Source organism: Berghia stephanieae, chromosome 12, assembly GCF_034508935.2.
Source record: "Berghia stephanieae isolate SIO BIC M18660-M18661 chromosome 12, UCSD_Bste_1.3, whole genome shotgun sequence".
Lineage (NCBI taxonomy): Eukaryota > Metazoa > Mollusca > Gastropoda > Nudibranchia > Aeolidiidae > Berghia > Berghia stephanieae.
The window spans coordinates 15,496,893-15,514,392 of record NC_088371.1 but is presented as its reverse complement, the minus strand read 5'-3'; the positions used below and the strand labels follow the sequence as shown (position 1 = coordinate 15,514,392).

The window sequence follows — 17,500 nt, the reverse complement described above, 5'->3', positions numbered from 1 at the left end:
TTGAGTCCTTGGAAAAGGCTCTTTACTCCAACATCTCTCACCGTACTCAGGTGTAAAATGAGTACCTGGCCGTTAACAGCAGTGTCTTTGTCCGAAAAATTGTAATATCACCTAACAGGCGGCATGTCCCGTCCTACATGTTAAATGTTGCTGTTGACCAGGGACCCTTTGAGCACATTTTAGTGGATATTGCGCTATATAAAAGCTCTTTTTTAAAGAAAGAGCCGAGTGCCATAATTTCATTTATTCTATAATTAAATATACATTTCATTGCATGTCATCAATTAATACTTCCGTTCCAGGTGTTGACCTCTACCCACCTTCAAATGCCACGTCAGTTAACAAATCAGCAGGTTAGTCAAAGCGAGGTCCACGGCTTCAATGCGATATAGATAGTATGCGATTGGCTAAGAAGCTCATAACATTGCCATCCGGAAGTATAACGGACCAACACACAAAACTGTGTGTATCCATGAACGTTAATAGTCGGGTTGATACAGTTCAGTGAGCATTACTCATAAACGCGGATGGCAAAAAACAATAACAAAGACCTGAGTGACGTCATCTTCGAACTATCTATATAATGTCCGAGTGATAGACAATACTGACAACAATAGGGAACACATTTTAATGTATGATGTCAAAAACGAGTTCCTATCTGGTTTGGAAGTGTTAAATCCATTCTTCCAGAGGACTGAATACATACCTTGTGCAACTGATAGTCTGATGTCAGAGTGATGGTCTTATTTTCTAGTCTGAATTTATGAAGCTGGTAATAAATAAAGATCATCCATCCTTACTCTTTTACGCCCCCACCCCAAGATCTTAATAATCTACCTATACGTTTTGCTACTTAAATAGTTATGCCACCCTAAGATTCAACATGTAACCTTTGCATTGTTAACTAATCACTCCGGAGAACTGGCTACACACTTCCAATGAGTTTTGAACCGGAAGAGAGGAGCATGTGACGTCATGATTTCTATGCCTTATTAGATTTAAAGTAATAAACACAACGAGACATGCGTTGACTTTATTTGTTTTTATTGATGATAATATAAGAAAGAATTATTGATTATTTCTTTAAAAAAAGGAAAAGTCTTGTTATATTTTCTTTGAACATAATTTTGACTCAAGTTTCAGTTTCGGATTCACTCGGACATAATACCGCCTCCACCGTCAATATTACAAACCGGATGCATACTAAAAACTAATTGCAGGCGATGCCGCTTACGACATGATTTATAGAAATGTGCATTTAAAAAATGTTATATTCGAGTTTCATTTTGAAACACCAATATGTAAATGTTGATGCTGGAAGCTCAAAGAAATAAATAACAATGTGAAATTAAATGTAAACTCCTACCACATTATCTAATTCGTCTGTCGTGTTTCATTCATCCTTTTTTATTGATAAACGGGAAACCCGAAACGTCCATTTTATCTGTTTTCGTATATTGAATTGAAGCTTACATTCAATTTCACATTGTTATTTATTTTTGAAACACCAAGCACATCAATCTACATTTCGGTTTTCGTCCAACCAAGACGTCGATCACGTGATTTGTAACTGTCCACCGATTGGATATTTTCTAATAAAAGGAAACACGATGCTTTGTTTATAAAGTTGTAAATATACCCATGGTCAAGTTGAACGAAATGACTTTTTGTAAATTTTAATATTCCCAAAAACAATGACCCATCTTCTCAGACCGGTATGCTGTTGGAGTGATACTGATACTGAATATTGAATTTATAAACGAAAATCAAACTGGGGTTATATGTATGGGATTGGTCAACAAGTATGACTAGTTTCATAACTTGCATAACCAAACATTTCATATTTCATTTTATATCTAAATCTAAATCTCTGGGCGGGGTCCTTTGACCTCCCATGGTGAGGATGAGGTCACGCTGTGTCTTCTATCCTCTTATATATGTTTCCAGAGGTGCTTTCTGTGTTTGTCATGGAATGAGATTACTTAGTTTTATCCCAGCCCTGGCTGGAGTCCTTGACTGGGCGGGAAGCAATCAAATGTATAGTTATAGTTTTGGGAGATAATTTTTTTCTCTTAAAAATCATCTCTCTGTTATGTGTTGTTAGTTATGTATTCTGTAAACTTTTGAATGTGTTCCTCTTAGTGGGATCCTGTACTGGTGTCTGGATGAGACTTTAAGGTGATCCCAAACTAAGTACATTGATGGTTTGCTCTTAGAATCTACGTACATCTGTTCCCTATTAGAACCAATTCCCATTTGTCTTACTTTTTCTTGGGTGCTTTAATTGTAATTCTAGATAATTTTGACTATTCCATTGTCTTCTTTTCACTGGCACTGATATTACCTAAATATATCACAAGCACCGTAAAACCCTTAAAAACAAAACAAAAATCAAACAAACAATAAATCTAAATTCCATTTTTGACAAGTACGACACAAAAACATAGGCAAAAATTATCATTCTCCATTTTTTGTGTTGTGAATGCTGTTGCCTAGACACTAGACACCCCTTGTAAATTACTATGATCACGAATAGTGAATAATCGTGCCCTATATTATAAATGCTCATTTTTTACATCAGCAAAGGATTGCGGTGGCAAACCTTGGAGTTATAATAGAGGGAATTGCTACAGAGTCAATGAGCTGAACAGGAAATTTAATTGGTATGATGCCAGGAAGGACTGTCAATCCCAAGGCGCCGATCTGGCAACATTGAGGGATTCTGAAGAAAATGGGTACATCACCACTTTGGTGAGTTGTTCTGTTGGTATGGTAATAATAGTAGTAGTAGAATTGTTATTATTATTATTATTATTATTATTATTATTATTATTATTATTATATATTATTATTATTATTATTATTATTATTATTGTTATTATTATTATTATTATTGTTATTATTATTATTATTATTATTATTATTATTATTAGTAGTAGTAGTAGTAGTAGTAGTAGTAGTAGTAGTAGTAGTAGTAGTAGTAGTAGTAGTAGTAGTAGTAGTAGTAGTAGTAGTAATCGTCGTCGTCGTCGTCGTCGTCGTAGTAGTAGTAGTAGTAGTAGTAGTAGTAGTAGTAGTAGTAGTAGTAGTCGTAGTAGTAGTAGTAGTAGTAGTAGTAGTAGTAGTAGTAGAAGTAGTAGTAGTTAGTAGTAGTAGTAGTAGTAGTAGTAGTAGTAGTACTAGTAGTAGTAGTCGTAGTAATAATAGTAGTAGTAGTAGTAGTACTAGTAGTAGTAGTAGTAGTAATAGTAGTAGTAGTAGTAGTAGTAGTAGTAGTAGTAGTAGTAGTAGTAGTAGTAGTAGTAGTAGTCGTCGTCGTCGTCGTCGTCGTAGTAGTAGTAGTAGTAGTAGTAGTAGTAGTTAGTAGTAGTAGTAGTAGTACGTATTGTAGAAGTAGTAGCAGTAGTAGTAGTAGTAGTAGTAGTAGTAGTTAGTAGTAGTAGTAGTAGTAGTAGTCGTAGTAATAGTAGTAGTAGTAGTAGTAGTAGTAGTAGTAGTACTAGTAGTAGTAGTCGTAGTAATAGTAGCAGTAGTAGTAGTAGTAGTAGTAGTAGTAGTAGTAGTAGTAGTAGTAGTAGTATGTCGTCGTCGTCGTGTCGTAGTGTAGTAGTAGTAGTAGTAGTATAGTAGTAAGTAGTAGTAGTAGTAGTAGTATTAGTAGAAGTAAGTAGCTGTAGTAGTAGTAGTAGTAGTATAGTAGTAGTAGTAGGTAGTAGTAGATAAGTAGTAGTAGTAGTAGTAGTAGTAGTAGTAGTAGTAGTAGTAGTAGTAGTAGTAGTAGTAGTAGTAGTAGTAGAAGATAGTAGTAGTAAGTAGAAGTATAGTAGTAGTAGTAGTAGTAGTAGTAGTAGTAGTAGTAGTAGTAGTAGTAGTAGTAGTAGTAGTAGTAGATAGTAGTAGTAGTAGTAGTCGTAGTAGTAAGTATTAGCAGCAGTAGTATTAGTAGTAGTAGTTAGTAGTAGTAGTAGTAGTAGTAGTATAGATAGTAGTAGTAGTAGTAGTAGTAGTAGTATAGCTAGTAGTAGATATTAGAGTCAGTAGTAGTAGTAGTAGTAGTAGTAGTAGTAGTAAGTAGTAGTGATAGTAGTAGTAGTAGTAGTAGTAGTAGTAGTAGTAGTAGTAGTAGTAGTAGTAGTAGTAGAAGTAGAAGTCGTCGTAGTAGTAGTAGTAGTAGTAGTAAAAGTAGTAGAAGTAGTTGAAGAAGCATTTGAAACAGTCTAACATTTGTATCAAGAACAATACCTTAATTAAGTTGTTAAATGCCAAGTGTGATTAAAAATCTATGATTGGATACCCAACTATGCCGGTTACACCAGAGTTGTATAACATTTACGATCTCGAAAGTGTTCAAACGTGCGCCTTGATGTTGGACCAGTATGACTAGCGTAGAGATTTATCCAGTCTCGTTGAAAACCAAATGACCTATCGGGATAGGTTCTAGAAAAAGTATTTTTCTTCTAACGATGTTACATAATTTTCAGTCAGACTCAGAAATCAAATTTGATTTATTGCTTAAGATGGAATGGTCTCCAATGAGTCCTGACTTGAATCCAATGGCCATACAGCATAAAATATGGACAATGATGCCAAACAGTTTATAAGAGTCGTACAACGTTTTACACAAAATTGGGGCCAAAAGAGTCAATTTAAATTTCATGGAATCGAATCATTATCTGAGATATTAGGAAATCAATTGGATCTTGGTTAAAAAAGGCTACACACAGTCATCAAGCGAAACGGGAGAATCGACAGATCAAAATCTTCGCTATGGCAAAATTGACGTATATAATCTAGCAAAGCAATCGTCTGATAATATTTCTTAGTAAATTTTCCTGTATTCTTGTTTACATAAAGTTCAATAAATCGGTTTAATTATGCTGAAATTTCAGACTTGTATCAGTTATCGTTCGGCAGTTACATGCGTCTAATCTTTTCCGGGTTGTTTTCTCTCATCAACGCTCGAAACAATATTATTGTAGAAGTTGATCATAATTATACTTGAAATGTTTTATAAATAGCTCCTTTATTAAAAAGCTGAGCACTATTATTTCATGGTTTCTGTTTTTATAATTTATATATGGGTTCGTGTGTGTTTGTGTAGATGTGTGTATGTGTGTGTGTGTGTGTGTGTGTGTGTCTTACTCATATCATTTTATGGTCTTCTTTCCAAAAGGTAAGCCTTAGCGATCACAAAACCCAACAATTTTGGCTTGGACTCAACGATTTTGATGGAAATGTTTACAAGTAAGCTTGAACACATTGGCGGTTTGAAGATGATGATGATGATGATGATTATAATGATGATGATGATGATGATGATGATGATGATGATGATGCCGATGATGATGGTGGTGGTGGTGATGATGATGATGATTATAATGATGATGATGATGATGGTGGTGGTGGTGATCTATGTCCAATCTTGTTGACGTCGGCAGTGGCAGTGGCGTGGCATGCTTACAGTGAGTGGCCGAGTAGTTAAAGTATTGTGCTGTGATCCGGAAAGTCGTGTGTTTGCACCGCTTTAGTCACTTTCGTTATTTTTTTCCTTGGGCAAGATCATTTACCCCCCCCCCCCAACGTTGCTCATTCAGATATGTCCTGTTGACATCAGCATCTTGTTTATTGGATTGCATTTTGGATTTTCCTTCAATGAATGCTTAAGCCGGAAGTATCTAATGATGCCGTAGGCGTATTTTTTAAAATAAGCCTATCATATATAAAACTAACAATACCCAACAAAACAAAGGAAAAATTATACGATTCTTTAATCTCTTTGTATAATTTATTACACAAGTTATTTTTATCGTGCCCAATAACACAACGAGCTTGCGAGTATGTGTTATTGCGTGATAAAAATATAACGAGTTTAATAAAACATTAATACAACCAAAAAAAAAAAAAAGAGAGAGAGAGAGAGAGAGAGAGAGAGAGAGAGAGAGAGAGAGAGAGAGAGAGAGAGAGAGAATACGTTTTTCCACTCCTACAAGTAATATTGTTAGACATTTTATAACCAAATGGTATGGTATTAGTACTTCTATTCACAATAATTTGTATCTTTCTCCTTCTGCTTGAATGATAACTTGACTCTAATCTAAACATTTTGGATTTGTATTCAAGCGCACCAAAAATATTTTTAAATGCTAATCAGCTGTCTTTTACATCTAATTTCACACCAATAAAATGTGCGCAAATATTCTGCAATCGTTGAATAATTTTTTTTTATTAAACGCGTTCAAAGCATTATTCAACGATTACGTATTTACTAAGAAATGATAGGGTTTTCCAATGAGAGGGGTGGTATAATAATAATATACGATTGCTCTTGCTTTTTGGAATTCCGGACGTGTTCCCAACCGCTGCACGAGCTTGCGAATGCGCGTTAGGAACAAAATTGAATTCCAAAACGCAAGAGTGGAAGAAATCTATTATTCTATCCTTCAATCGCTTCCTATTTCGTCATAACATTCATAACTATATAAATGATACTTCTTTTTAAAGAATCTGATTTTAGTGAAATTTAACGATTTGAAATCTAAGGTCACTAATTATCATTGTAAACATGATTTCATTACACGTTTCTGTGTAGGGAGAGGGTACAATAAAATAGAATATGGCATGCTACTTATTTTTTAATTTCTTTGCCTTGGACAGGTGGGTTGATGGAAGACCTCTTAGATTTTATGAGTGGAAGACTGACGAACCTTTGGAGGAGGAAGGAGGTCAGAGGTGTGTTCGGGTTGACGTGGATGGTGAGTTTTGGCGGCTGTCACGTCGTTCAATATTAAAAAAAAAAACAATAGAGCTTTTATATAGCTCAATATCCACTAAACATGCTCAAAGCGATTTACAAGGGATCCCTGATCAACAGTAGCAACACGTTACATGTAGAACGAGACATGACGCCTGTTCGATGTTACAATTTTTTACGACAGAAACAACGCTGTTGACAACCAGGTATTAATTTTACACCTGAGTACGGTGAGAGAATGTGAGTGAAGAGTCTTTTCCAAGGACTCAACTATGCACCGAGCGGGGCTCGAACCCAGGACCTCCCGATCCGAAAGCGAGTGTCATAACACAAGACCACGTAGTCGCACAAAAAGAAATACCAAAAACACGCTTATCATTTTTGACTTGAAAAAAAATAATTCATATCTTTATCAGTGCTATTCGTGTGGATAACAAACTCACATGCTTCGCCCGCCAGATTATTTGAAACAGCACACAAATAACGTGTGTAACATTTAACGTACTTAGTCTATGAGAGGGACTTAAATGAGAACTAATTTACCAACTCGTGGGCAGTCTAAACAACAGCAAAGAGTGGTGTGACGTCAACGTCATTCATTGGGTATTGAACGAACAAACTTGACGTCACTCAGCTCTTTACTATTGTGATTAGACAGGCATTTTGTGATTAGTTCTCACTGTTTTATATCAATCAAGGTATATAGTATGCTCATAACATTGCCATCCGGAAGTACAACGGACCAACACACAAAACTGTGTGTATCCATGAACGTTTATAGTCAGGTTAATACAGTTCAGTGAACATTACTCATAAACGCGGATGGCAAAAGACAATAACAAAGATCTGAGTGACGTCATCTTCGAACTATCTATAAACATTAAAGGTGACACAAAGATTTGTGACTTGGTACTTTATAGATAGAATGCGCTTGGCCAAGGAGTTCACAACATTGCCATCCGGAAGTATAACGGACCAACACACAAACTCTGTGTAACCATGAACTTTTATAGTCTGGTTAATACAGTTTAGTGAGAACAACTCACAAACGCGGATGGCAAAAACCATAACAAAGGCCTGAGTGACGTCATTTGCATACTATCCATATGCGACTGGCGAATATCTTCAATATTTTACCTTAAGGCATATAGCTAGTTAACAGTTAGAATGGAAACTAGGTCACTCAATTCTTTGTTGTTGTTTTTCGACTTCGGTTAAGTGAGCAGTTATTAATAGAAGTTCTCAGTCGACTTTTTAACGCTTTAGGTTCGTGTATAGGGAATGAGATTTCAAAACAGATTTAAGAGTAGCGCCCCTTTGTTGGAAGTCGCGTCTTGACAACCGACAGACGCTATCGCCATTATTAGTATCAATCATTAACGTGAAGTTCAGTAAGTTTAGGAAGGGTTATATCATCGTATTGTATTATTTATCAACATCTTTTATTTTTATTTTGTAGTCTACATTATATTTTTTAACATTTCAAAATGGAGAAAACTAAAGAAAAGATCTACGTTGATTATGATATGCATTTTTGTACAGAAATATGAATAATAAATTTTGTATTTGGAGCGCTTGGCTTGTAGTTGGTTTGTTTACAAATAACTTCTCCGACAGTGACGTCCAATCAAGGGACACTACCCTTCCGCTAATCTCATTCCCTATTGATGATATTCATCCGGTGGAAAGAGTAGATGAGTATTTTACATAAACGCATACCATGAATATGATTAAATATTTTTGTTAGTGCATGACATAATCAGTCGGAAGGTCAAAATTTAGGATTTGCATTTTTTTTTCTTTTTCTGAACTAATATGCTCTCCAGATCATTTTAATCTTTATTTGAAGTAAATCTGGTGATTTTTCATGAAGTTATAATCAGATGTATGGGAAAGGTATCCAGCAACTTTTCTCAAATTTCATACTTTTTCAACATGACTAATCTAGCTGTAAAAAACATGTAGAAGTGAAATTAAGCTTTGATATTTCTCCAAGATGTACAAAAAGGGTTGATTTAATCATTTATGACAAGAACTCAATTTTGATCAAAATTGACCTTTTAACTAAACTTGGCAATATCTCAGTTCAAATCTTTTCACCATCAGACCAATTATGCCATTCACTGTAACGATAATCTCGGATGTATTTCTTCTACCTGCAGGAAGTTGGGATAATTATAACTGTCTTCAGACGCAGCCCTATGTTTGTAAGAAGAGGCCTGGTCGATCAGTTCAAGTCAAATCGGCATCCCAGCCCCCACCAGCTGGAGGATGTCCTGCTGGCTTTTACGGAGTGCCGGGCAGTACGTAGATACTATAACTCTTTCTTCTTTACTGTTTCATATAAAAGTATGTGCGGCTATAATTTGGTCTTGTGGTATGATACTGCATTCGCTTTCTGATCGGAAGGTCCTGGATTCGAGATCGCACGACGCATAGTTGAGTCCCTGGAAAAGGCTCTTTACTCACATTCTCTCACCGTACTCAGGTGTAAAATGAGTAGGTACCTGACCGTTAAGAGTGTTGTCTATTTTCTGAAAAGAATATAATATCGCCTAACAGGCGTCATCATGTCTTGTCCTAAATGTTACATGTTGGTGTAGTACAGGGACCCCTTAAAAACGCTTTGAGCACGTTTAATGGATATTGCGCTATATAAAAGCTCAATTTTTAAAACAATACCTAGTAAGAGTTAAACTAGGCAAATAATGAGACCTTTGATACCTTCTTAGGTTGCAAACTGAGTGCATTCAGTTTCCTCTCTAGTCCGTCTTGCCCTCCATTTGATCTTTCCTCCCAGTTGGTCTCTTGATTTACCATAGCAAAGTGAATGCAACTCACTCGTTTTTATTGCCGAACCGAACAGGAACCAAACGCGAAAGTTTTATCTCGGAATTAATATTTCTTTTAGTTTCCTCTACCAACAAAGTGAAACAACACATCTTTGGTTTTAGGACACATTTGGATAGTAATATAAACGTTTTTGGTTAACGTAGTTTTGTTTGCTGTTATGTTCCACGTGTTTGTTGTGAGTAAAATACACAAAATGTATAGCGTCTATGACGTCTCCTCCTTCTCCTCCTCCTCCTCCTCCTCCTCCTCCTCCTCCTCCTCCTCCTCCTCTTCCTCTCTTTTCTCCTCCTCCACCATCTCCTATTCATCCAACGTTTGATAATTTTTGACGAGGATAATCTATATCGATATTTGAAGGACGAGTTTTCTGGCGAAAACTTCAAAGACATGCTTTTACAAGATACTGTAACATAATATGATAAAACACCTGGCATCAAAAAGAATAATCTCTTTTCTTCCTCCAGCCACTCAATGTTACCGACTGGAGGGTTCAAACTCCTTAGATCGTAAAACGTTCAAGGAGGCAAAGACAGCTTGCCGGTCGATTTATTCAGGGTCCAGATTCGCTTCCATTCACTCGGATTTAGACCAAGGTATTTACATTTTCAAATAGATAAATAGGTGGAGAAATAAATCAATAATTGAATAAATAAATGCATAAATAAATAAATAAATAAATAAATAAATAAATAAATAAATAAATAAATAAATAAATAAATAATATATTAATTAATTAATTAATCAATCAATCGCTAAAGACAATTCAATTTAACCCTCTCCTTACCAGCCATTTTCAGGATTTTCCCCAAAACTTCATCCTCACTAACACAAAAATAGATTTTTTTATCACTCAGAGATTATAGCACTTAAATTCTTGCGAGACATAGACTTTAGCAAAACATGCTCTACAACACACTGTTCAATTTCTTTCAATGTTATGATGTACAAACGAAAATTAAATAAGAAAAGTGTTGGCTTTATCGTAACGAATGTGACGATTTTCTTATAGTTGGTAAGGAAAGGGTTAATTCATCCCCATGTAAGATCTGTTTTTATGAATATGCTATGCGTCGGCAGAGTGCAGCGCCGCAAAGTGAGCTAGGGCGAAATGAAATGCTCAAGGCCACCGTGTCCGTTGTCAGCAGCAGCTGCTTCTAATGAAGATCAACCCAGGCGGCGAATTTGTTGCCAAATACAATAATACAATAAAACGGTCAACCAGATGCTCTGCGGTTTCGGGTTCTTTGCCGCAACATGTACACGTGGGACAGGTGGAAAGTCTCTGTAGAGTAGCCAATGTTAGACAAATTTTAGACTTGAGTCTGTTTGCGGCCACCTAAGTAAGGCCTCCTCTTGCTGGTACAGACGCCTTGTCAACTTTTCTCCCAGTTTCGAGACAACTACGTCCACGCGTCAACGAACTTTGGCGCCGAGTGGAACTTAGTACCTATTTTTGGTACGAAGCAAAGACCATGCACCTACGCAACCCTGCTTTACATAGTAGGCTGAATTCGATTTTACTCTTAATGTATTATTTTACTTAAATATTGTGATGATATATTTTTTATACAATTGTCTGTGTATAAAAAGCGTAAATGGAGACGGATGTATATAATGTCCCATACCCTCGAATCATTTGTCCCATTGCAAAATTATGTGCTCCAAATAACATACATAATTGAAAGTGGTCGCAGTTTTTGAAATGCCCAAAATCACAATAGGTTGGTTTGTTCAGCTTGACTCACCACGGTTTGATTACAACTTTCATAAGTAAAAAAGTGTGTTTACATTTATGTTTAAAACAACAAATCCTTGGACATTTAACAAAACATGTGAGCAATGACTCAATTAGACAAAAATCTGTACATATATATATATATATATATATATATATATATATATATATATATATATATATATATATATATAAAAATAAAATAAACAAAATAAAATTGTGCCAATTGTACGAGACAATAATATAGAGATAATATGATTCTGTAGTTCATTTGTTTTGAATTTCGAACAAATTCCCAACGCAGTTGTTACTTTCATTATATCTACCACCTCTCAAATGCACTCACTTGTACTATAATGTTATTTTAATAACAAGAGATAAAGTGAATAGAAAAGTGCCAGAAGACAATAGAGAATAAACAATTTTTCGGCGGTTGGTGGGGTTTGAACCCGCGACCTTATTGGTGAGAGCGTGACTACCGTATGAGATATCCACGAACCCAAAAAAATTCGTATCAAACTCAGGTCATTCATTCATTACAAGATCCCTCTCTCACCGACTACTGGAGGTAGCGGGTACAACACACACAACCACAGAGAAGTTAGTAGGCCAGCAGTTAAGCTTAATAGCCAATATTCTCAACACAAACATATAACATAGAAACGATTGAGACATTGAGTATGCTCCGGTATATGGGGTGAATTTTTAATTCAGGCGGAGTTGTCGTACCAATAAGGTCGCGGGTTCAAACCCCACCAACCGCCGAAAAATTGTTTATTCTCTATTGTCTTCTGGCACTTTTCTATTCACTTCATCTCTTGTTGTTACCAACATAAGTGCCTGCTCCACTCACTTTTCTGAATTATTTTAATACTATTGGTTCTAAAGATTTAAAGATTTATTCTTAAGAATTTCCATCGTGGTTAATATATAATTACAAGTCAAATCTATTTTAGTAAAACTGGATGCGTTGCGGAAGAAGATTATTTCTTGAATTCCTACCTTATTTAACAAACAAACAAAAAATGGAAGGAACGGAACGCTTCATAATATTTTTGCTATTATAATATTTTATGAAAATCGGGTTTTCCCCAAAATTAAAACAGTATAATAAAAATTTTCCTTTTCCTTCAAATATTTTCAGACGTTGTGATGCTATTATTGGCGGAAGTGAACGCGCCAATATGGATTGGCTTGTCGTATAGCGGCGACACTAAGGGATACACCTGGGTGGACAACACCAGACTTTCTTACACCAATTGGGCAACAGAATTTCCACAGGAGACAAGCAGCAAAGCCAATGTTAGTTATATCTTTTAATTCTGCTCTCCTTTTACTATCTACCCATTGTTAGAATTTCTCCCAAAAATTCACACCCACCCACCCAACACAAAAATATACTTTTTTTTTATTTACTCAAACAAAAAAGAAACAAGTGCCTTCTATACAGAATGTTGTTCGGCAAATTGAGCTCTACAACACAGTGTTTAGTATCTATAGCTGCCGTAATCAAAGCATTTCTTTAAAATTTGTGATGTACAAGAGAAATCAGAATGAGAAAACTGTCGGTTGCATCGTAACGGATGTGACGATTTTTCCTCTGGTTGGTAAGGAGAGGGTTAAATATTCTAAGTAAATTATTTTCAGCTACCATGAGCTGTGGATTGTAAAAATAAACACATTATATTATTGCCGTATGGATTTAAAGTGATGTATTAACGGGTTGTTTGTTTTTTTTACGTTCCGTGTTTTAGTATTTTGCTATTTTGAAGCTGTTATGTGTGTTCATTTTTTTTTGGTACATTACTCCAAACATTTTGGGATCAGATTATATGGGTGACAATGGGAGCGATCTATATTCATGTTTTCGTCCAACCAGGTCATCAATCACATGATTTGTTGCTGTCCAACGATTGGCTATATCTTAACAAATGTAAACACGCTGCTTTGTTTATGAAAGCTGTAAACACACCCATGTGTCAAGCTGAATTAAATGACCAATCGTGATGTTAGATATTTAAATATATGTGAACACTTTTCACTATGTGGGTCACTTTGAGCACATTTTGCAATGTGACCAATGGTTGAGCACATGGACAGTTAATATAGATCATCCCCATTATGGTTTTTGAATCACTTCCAGAATGAGTGTGTGGAGTTGAATGCAACACCAATAGATGCTGGCAAATGGATGAATGGGGATTGTTCGCAAAGACTGCCTTACGTGTGTGAATATATCAAAGGTAAACATTAGCTTGTATATTATTGTTTAAGAGTAAAATATGCACAAAGCAATAGTTTAACAATCTTCAGAATCATTTTTAAATGTAGTATTTAAGATAAGACCAATCGATCAGACTTTATCCCTCTTTTTTTTTTAGAGATAAACGGACTAGAATAATGAATTGTTTGGTACCCATTGGATAGAACACTAGTTCTATCGCTAAGTACTATCCCTCAGATCTAAGAGAGCGTAGCCATCGCCGTTCACTTGAAGCCTGACACAAAAACCCACTGACCCATATTTTGACGTCGTTTTTAGGTTTGTGTACCGCCTAATGAGTTGTCTTTATTAGTGGTCAAGGAAACAAGTGATCCCATTGGTTGAACTGTTGAATACAACTCACGATTTGTTTTCTTTTGTGGCCAAAGTCTTGTCTTTTTACGTCATTTGGGGGTTAGTATTAGGCCATGAGTTTACGAAGGCTACGAACAGAGCCAGCTACACGATTGATCTTTGCTGGGTATAACCGTAGCCATCGTTAAGTTATAGCCTGACACTGAAACCCAAAACGACTGGCAGTTTGACGTCATTATTTGTTTTTTTTTTTGCACCGCTTAGTGAGTTGTCGTTAGTAGAACTCATGGAAACAAGTGATTTCATTGGTTAAACTATTGAATACAACTCACGATTTGTTTTCTTTGTGGCCAAAGACTTGTCTTTTGACCTCATTTTTTGGTCAGTGTCAGGCTATGAGTTAACGATGGCTACGATACAATCCCTGTTTGTTTCTTTTGGTGGTGTTGTCCTGTATTGGACTACATATTTTGGTCATGTCACTGCCAGGCTATGATTTTACGAGGCTATGATTAGATTTTTAATGAGCCAAGGCTACGGTTAAATGGGTTGAAGTGAGAAATAAACACCCATCTTGATTCAATATATATGTATATATATATATATATATATATATATATAATATATATTATATAATATATATATATTATATATATATATATATATAAAGCTGTTTGTACGGCTATGTGGTCTTGTGGTATGACACTCGCTTTCGGATTGGAAGGTCCAGACGGTTCGAGACTCGGTCGGCGGATAGTTGAGTCCTTGAAAAAGGCTCAATACTCACATTCTCTCACCATGCTGAGGTAGGTGTAAAATGAGTACCTCTATCGGGGAAAAAATATAATATCCCCTAACAGGCGTCATGTCTAGTTCTACACGTTACGTGTTGCTGTTGGTCAGGGACGCTTTGAAAAACGCTCTGATCACGTTTAGTGGATATTGCACATTATAAAAGCTCAATTTTTAAAAGTCTATTATTGTTTTTTTTTCTCCTGGTTCAGATCCAAAATTTCCACAAACTGTGCCAAAGAGAGACGGTTGCAAATCGGGATATCAACGATTTCGATCAAGTTGTTACAAATACGTGGATACCCCAAGTCATTGGGGCGTGGCGGAAATGACGTGTTTCGGGGAAGGGGGGCATCTTATTTCTGTCCAAGACAAGTAAGTTAATGAACACAGACTAATTGACGTTGACGTCACCCATTCTTTGTTTATTGTTTTAGAGTTTGTTCTCACTCAACGATCTAAATCAGACGTTAATATTAACGTTAAAGAGTGTACATATCGTCGCATTCACTCAATACGACCAATACCGATGTATATGTATATATATATATATATATATATATATATATATGTGTGTGTGTGTGTGTATGTGTGTGAGAGAGATAAAGAGAGAAATATATGTCTGATTGAATGTGTTTGTGTGTGTGTGTGTCTGTGTGTTTGTGTGTATAATTAGATGTTTCAGAAAACACTGCACATGAAAATATATCGTTACAGCTAATTTCTGTCCAAGAAGGTACGTCAATAAGTATATCGATATATATGATAATATCTGTGTGTGTATGTCTGTGTTTGTGTGTCTGTGTTTGTGTGTCTGTGTTTGTGTGTCTGTGTTTGTGTGTAAATGTGTTATACGTATGATTGCTTTTAAGAACAAAATGACTATAGATAGTTCGAAGATGACGTCACTCAGGTCTTTGTTATTGTTTTTTGCCATCCGCGTTTATGAATAATTTTCACTGAACTGTATTAACCAGACTATAAACGATCATGGTTACACACAGTTTTGTGTGTTGGTCCGTCACTTATATCGATGGGAATTTTGTGAGTTCTACAGCGAACTATCTTATGATACCTTTTCATTAATTGGTACTACCTATGTAGTTTTAACTTTTTGTTATTGCTGAAAGAAAGGGCTTTGGGCTCGAAACGTTTCATATTTAATACTATATTCGTTCGTTTTTAAAGCTCCTATGATATTTTCACTTTTATACATGATATTTTGTATATCTAATACTTATGATATTTTCACTTTTATACATGATATTTTGTATATCTAATACTTATGATATTTTCACTTTTATACATGATATTTTGTATATCTAATACTATAAATACATTTTCACTTTTATACATGATATTTTGTATATCTAATAACATTAAATTAATTTTCACTTTTATACATGATATTTTGTATATCTAATAACTATTAAAATTACATTTTCACTTTTATACATTATATTTTGTATATCTAATACACTATTAAAATTAACATTTTCACTTTTATACATGTATATTTTGTATATCTAATACACTATTAAAATTAACATTTTCACTTTTATACATGATATTTTGTATATCTAATACACTATTAAAATTAACATTTTCACTTTTATACATGATATTTTGTATATCTAATACACTATTAAAATTAACATTTTCACTTTTATACATGATATTTTGTATATCTAATACACTATTAAAATTAACATTTTCACTTTTATACATGATATTTTGTATATCTAATACACTATTAAAATTAACATTTTCACTTTTATACATGATATTTTGTATATCTAATACACTATTAAAATTAACATTTTCACTTTTATACATTATATTTTGTATATCTAATACACTATTAAAATTAACATTTTCAGTTTTATACATGATATTTTGTATATCTAATACACTATTAAAATTAACATTTTCAGTTTTGAAAAAGCCTTTCTGGACGTGCTAATCAGCAACGACGAGGCGTCAGAAGTTTGGATCGCTCTCACCGATACTGCAATTGTAAGTCCTTACAATACAATTAACCTCTCATAGTTGTGGGCAGGGAGGTACATAGTGTGTCTTCTATCCCCTTATATCTGTTTTCCAACATGCTTTCTGTCTTTGTCTTGGAATGATATTGCTTGGTTTTGTCCTGGCCTTGACCCGGGTCCTGGCTGGGAGGTAAACAGTCAAATGCATAGTTATTATTTTGGGAGGTGATATTTTTTTCCTTATAAATCATCTCTCTGTTCTGTATTATTAAATTTGTTATTTTGAATTTATAATGTAAGCATTTGAGTGTATTCCTCTTAGTTGGAGGCTGTGTTTGTGTCTGGATGAGACTTATAAGTGTTCTCAAACTAAGTACATTGACGGTATGCTCTTGGAATCTACATCTTATTTATTCCCAGTTCCCCTTTGTCTTACTTTTTCTTGGATGCTTTAATTGTAATTCTAGAACTTTTTACTATCCCATTTTCTTCCGTTTTAACGGCGCTGATATAACCTAAATGTGTTGCAAGTGCCGTAAACCCCCTAAAAAAACAAACAAAATAAAGAATACAATTAAAACGAATGGCAAACTAAAAATTAAATTGTATATTATAGAGCATTTCTTTAGATTGGCCTTGTGGAATATTCGTTATAGTCTATTTTTTAAAAATATCTATACTGCCTTACTCTTGCAAAACACATATTTAGAAATTTGGCCAAAAAACTCGTCCTTCGAATTTCGATCGATTTAAATGACCCTCGTCTTAGCAATTACTTTCAAACCTGGGACTTCGCCTTGAAG

General features: G+C 34.9%; 1 protein-coding gene across 1 annotated transcript in view; it reads left to right on the top strand.

Moving 5' to 3' along the window:
• The window catches only part of LOC144958377 (macrophage mannose receptor 1-like), a 73,109-nt gene that overhangs the window by 39,231 nt on the left and 16,378 nt on the right, over positions 1-17,500 (top strand). Inside the window, exons 22-31 of the mRNA XM_078890348.1 lie at positions 303-353; positions 2,582-2,751; positions 5,174-5,244; positions 6,655-6,752; positions 8,914-9,054; positions 10,069-10,197; positions 12,484-12,641; positions 13,483-13,582; positions 14,922-15,084; positions 16,644-16,725. Coding sequence (XP_078746474.1) covers positions 303-353; positions 2,582-2,751; positions 5,174-5,244; positions 6,655-6,752; positions 8,914-9,054; positions 10,069-10,197; positions 12,484-12,641; positions 13,483-13,582; positions 14,922-15,084; positions 16,644-16,725 — 1,163 coding nt within the window. The remainder of the gene's footprint in view (positions 1-302; positions 354-2,581; positions 2,752-5,173; positions 5,245-6,654; positions 6,753-8,913; positions 9,055-10,068; positions 10,198-12,483; positions 12,642-13,482; positions 13,583-14,921; positions 15,085-16,643; positions 16,726-17,500) is intronic.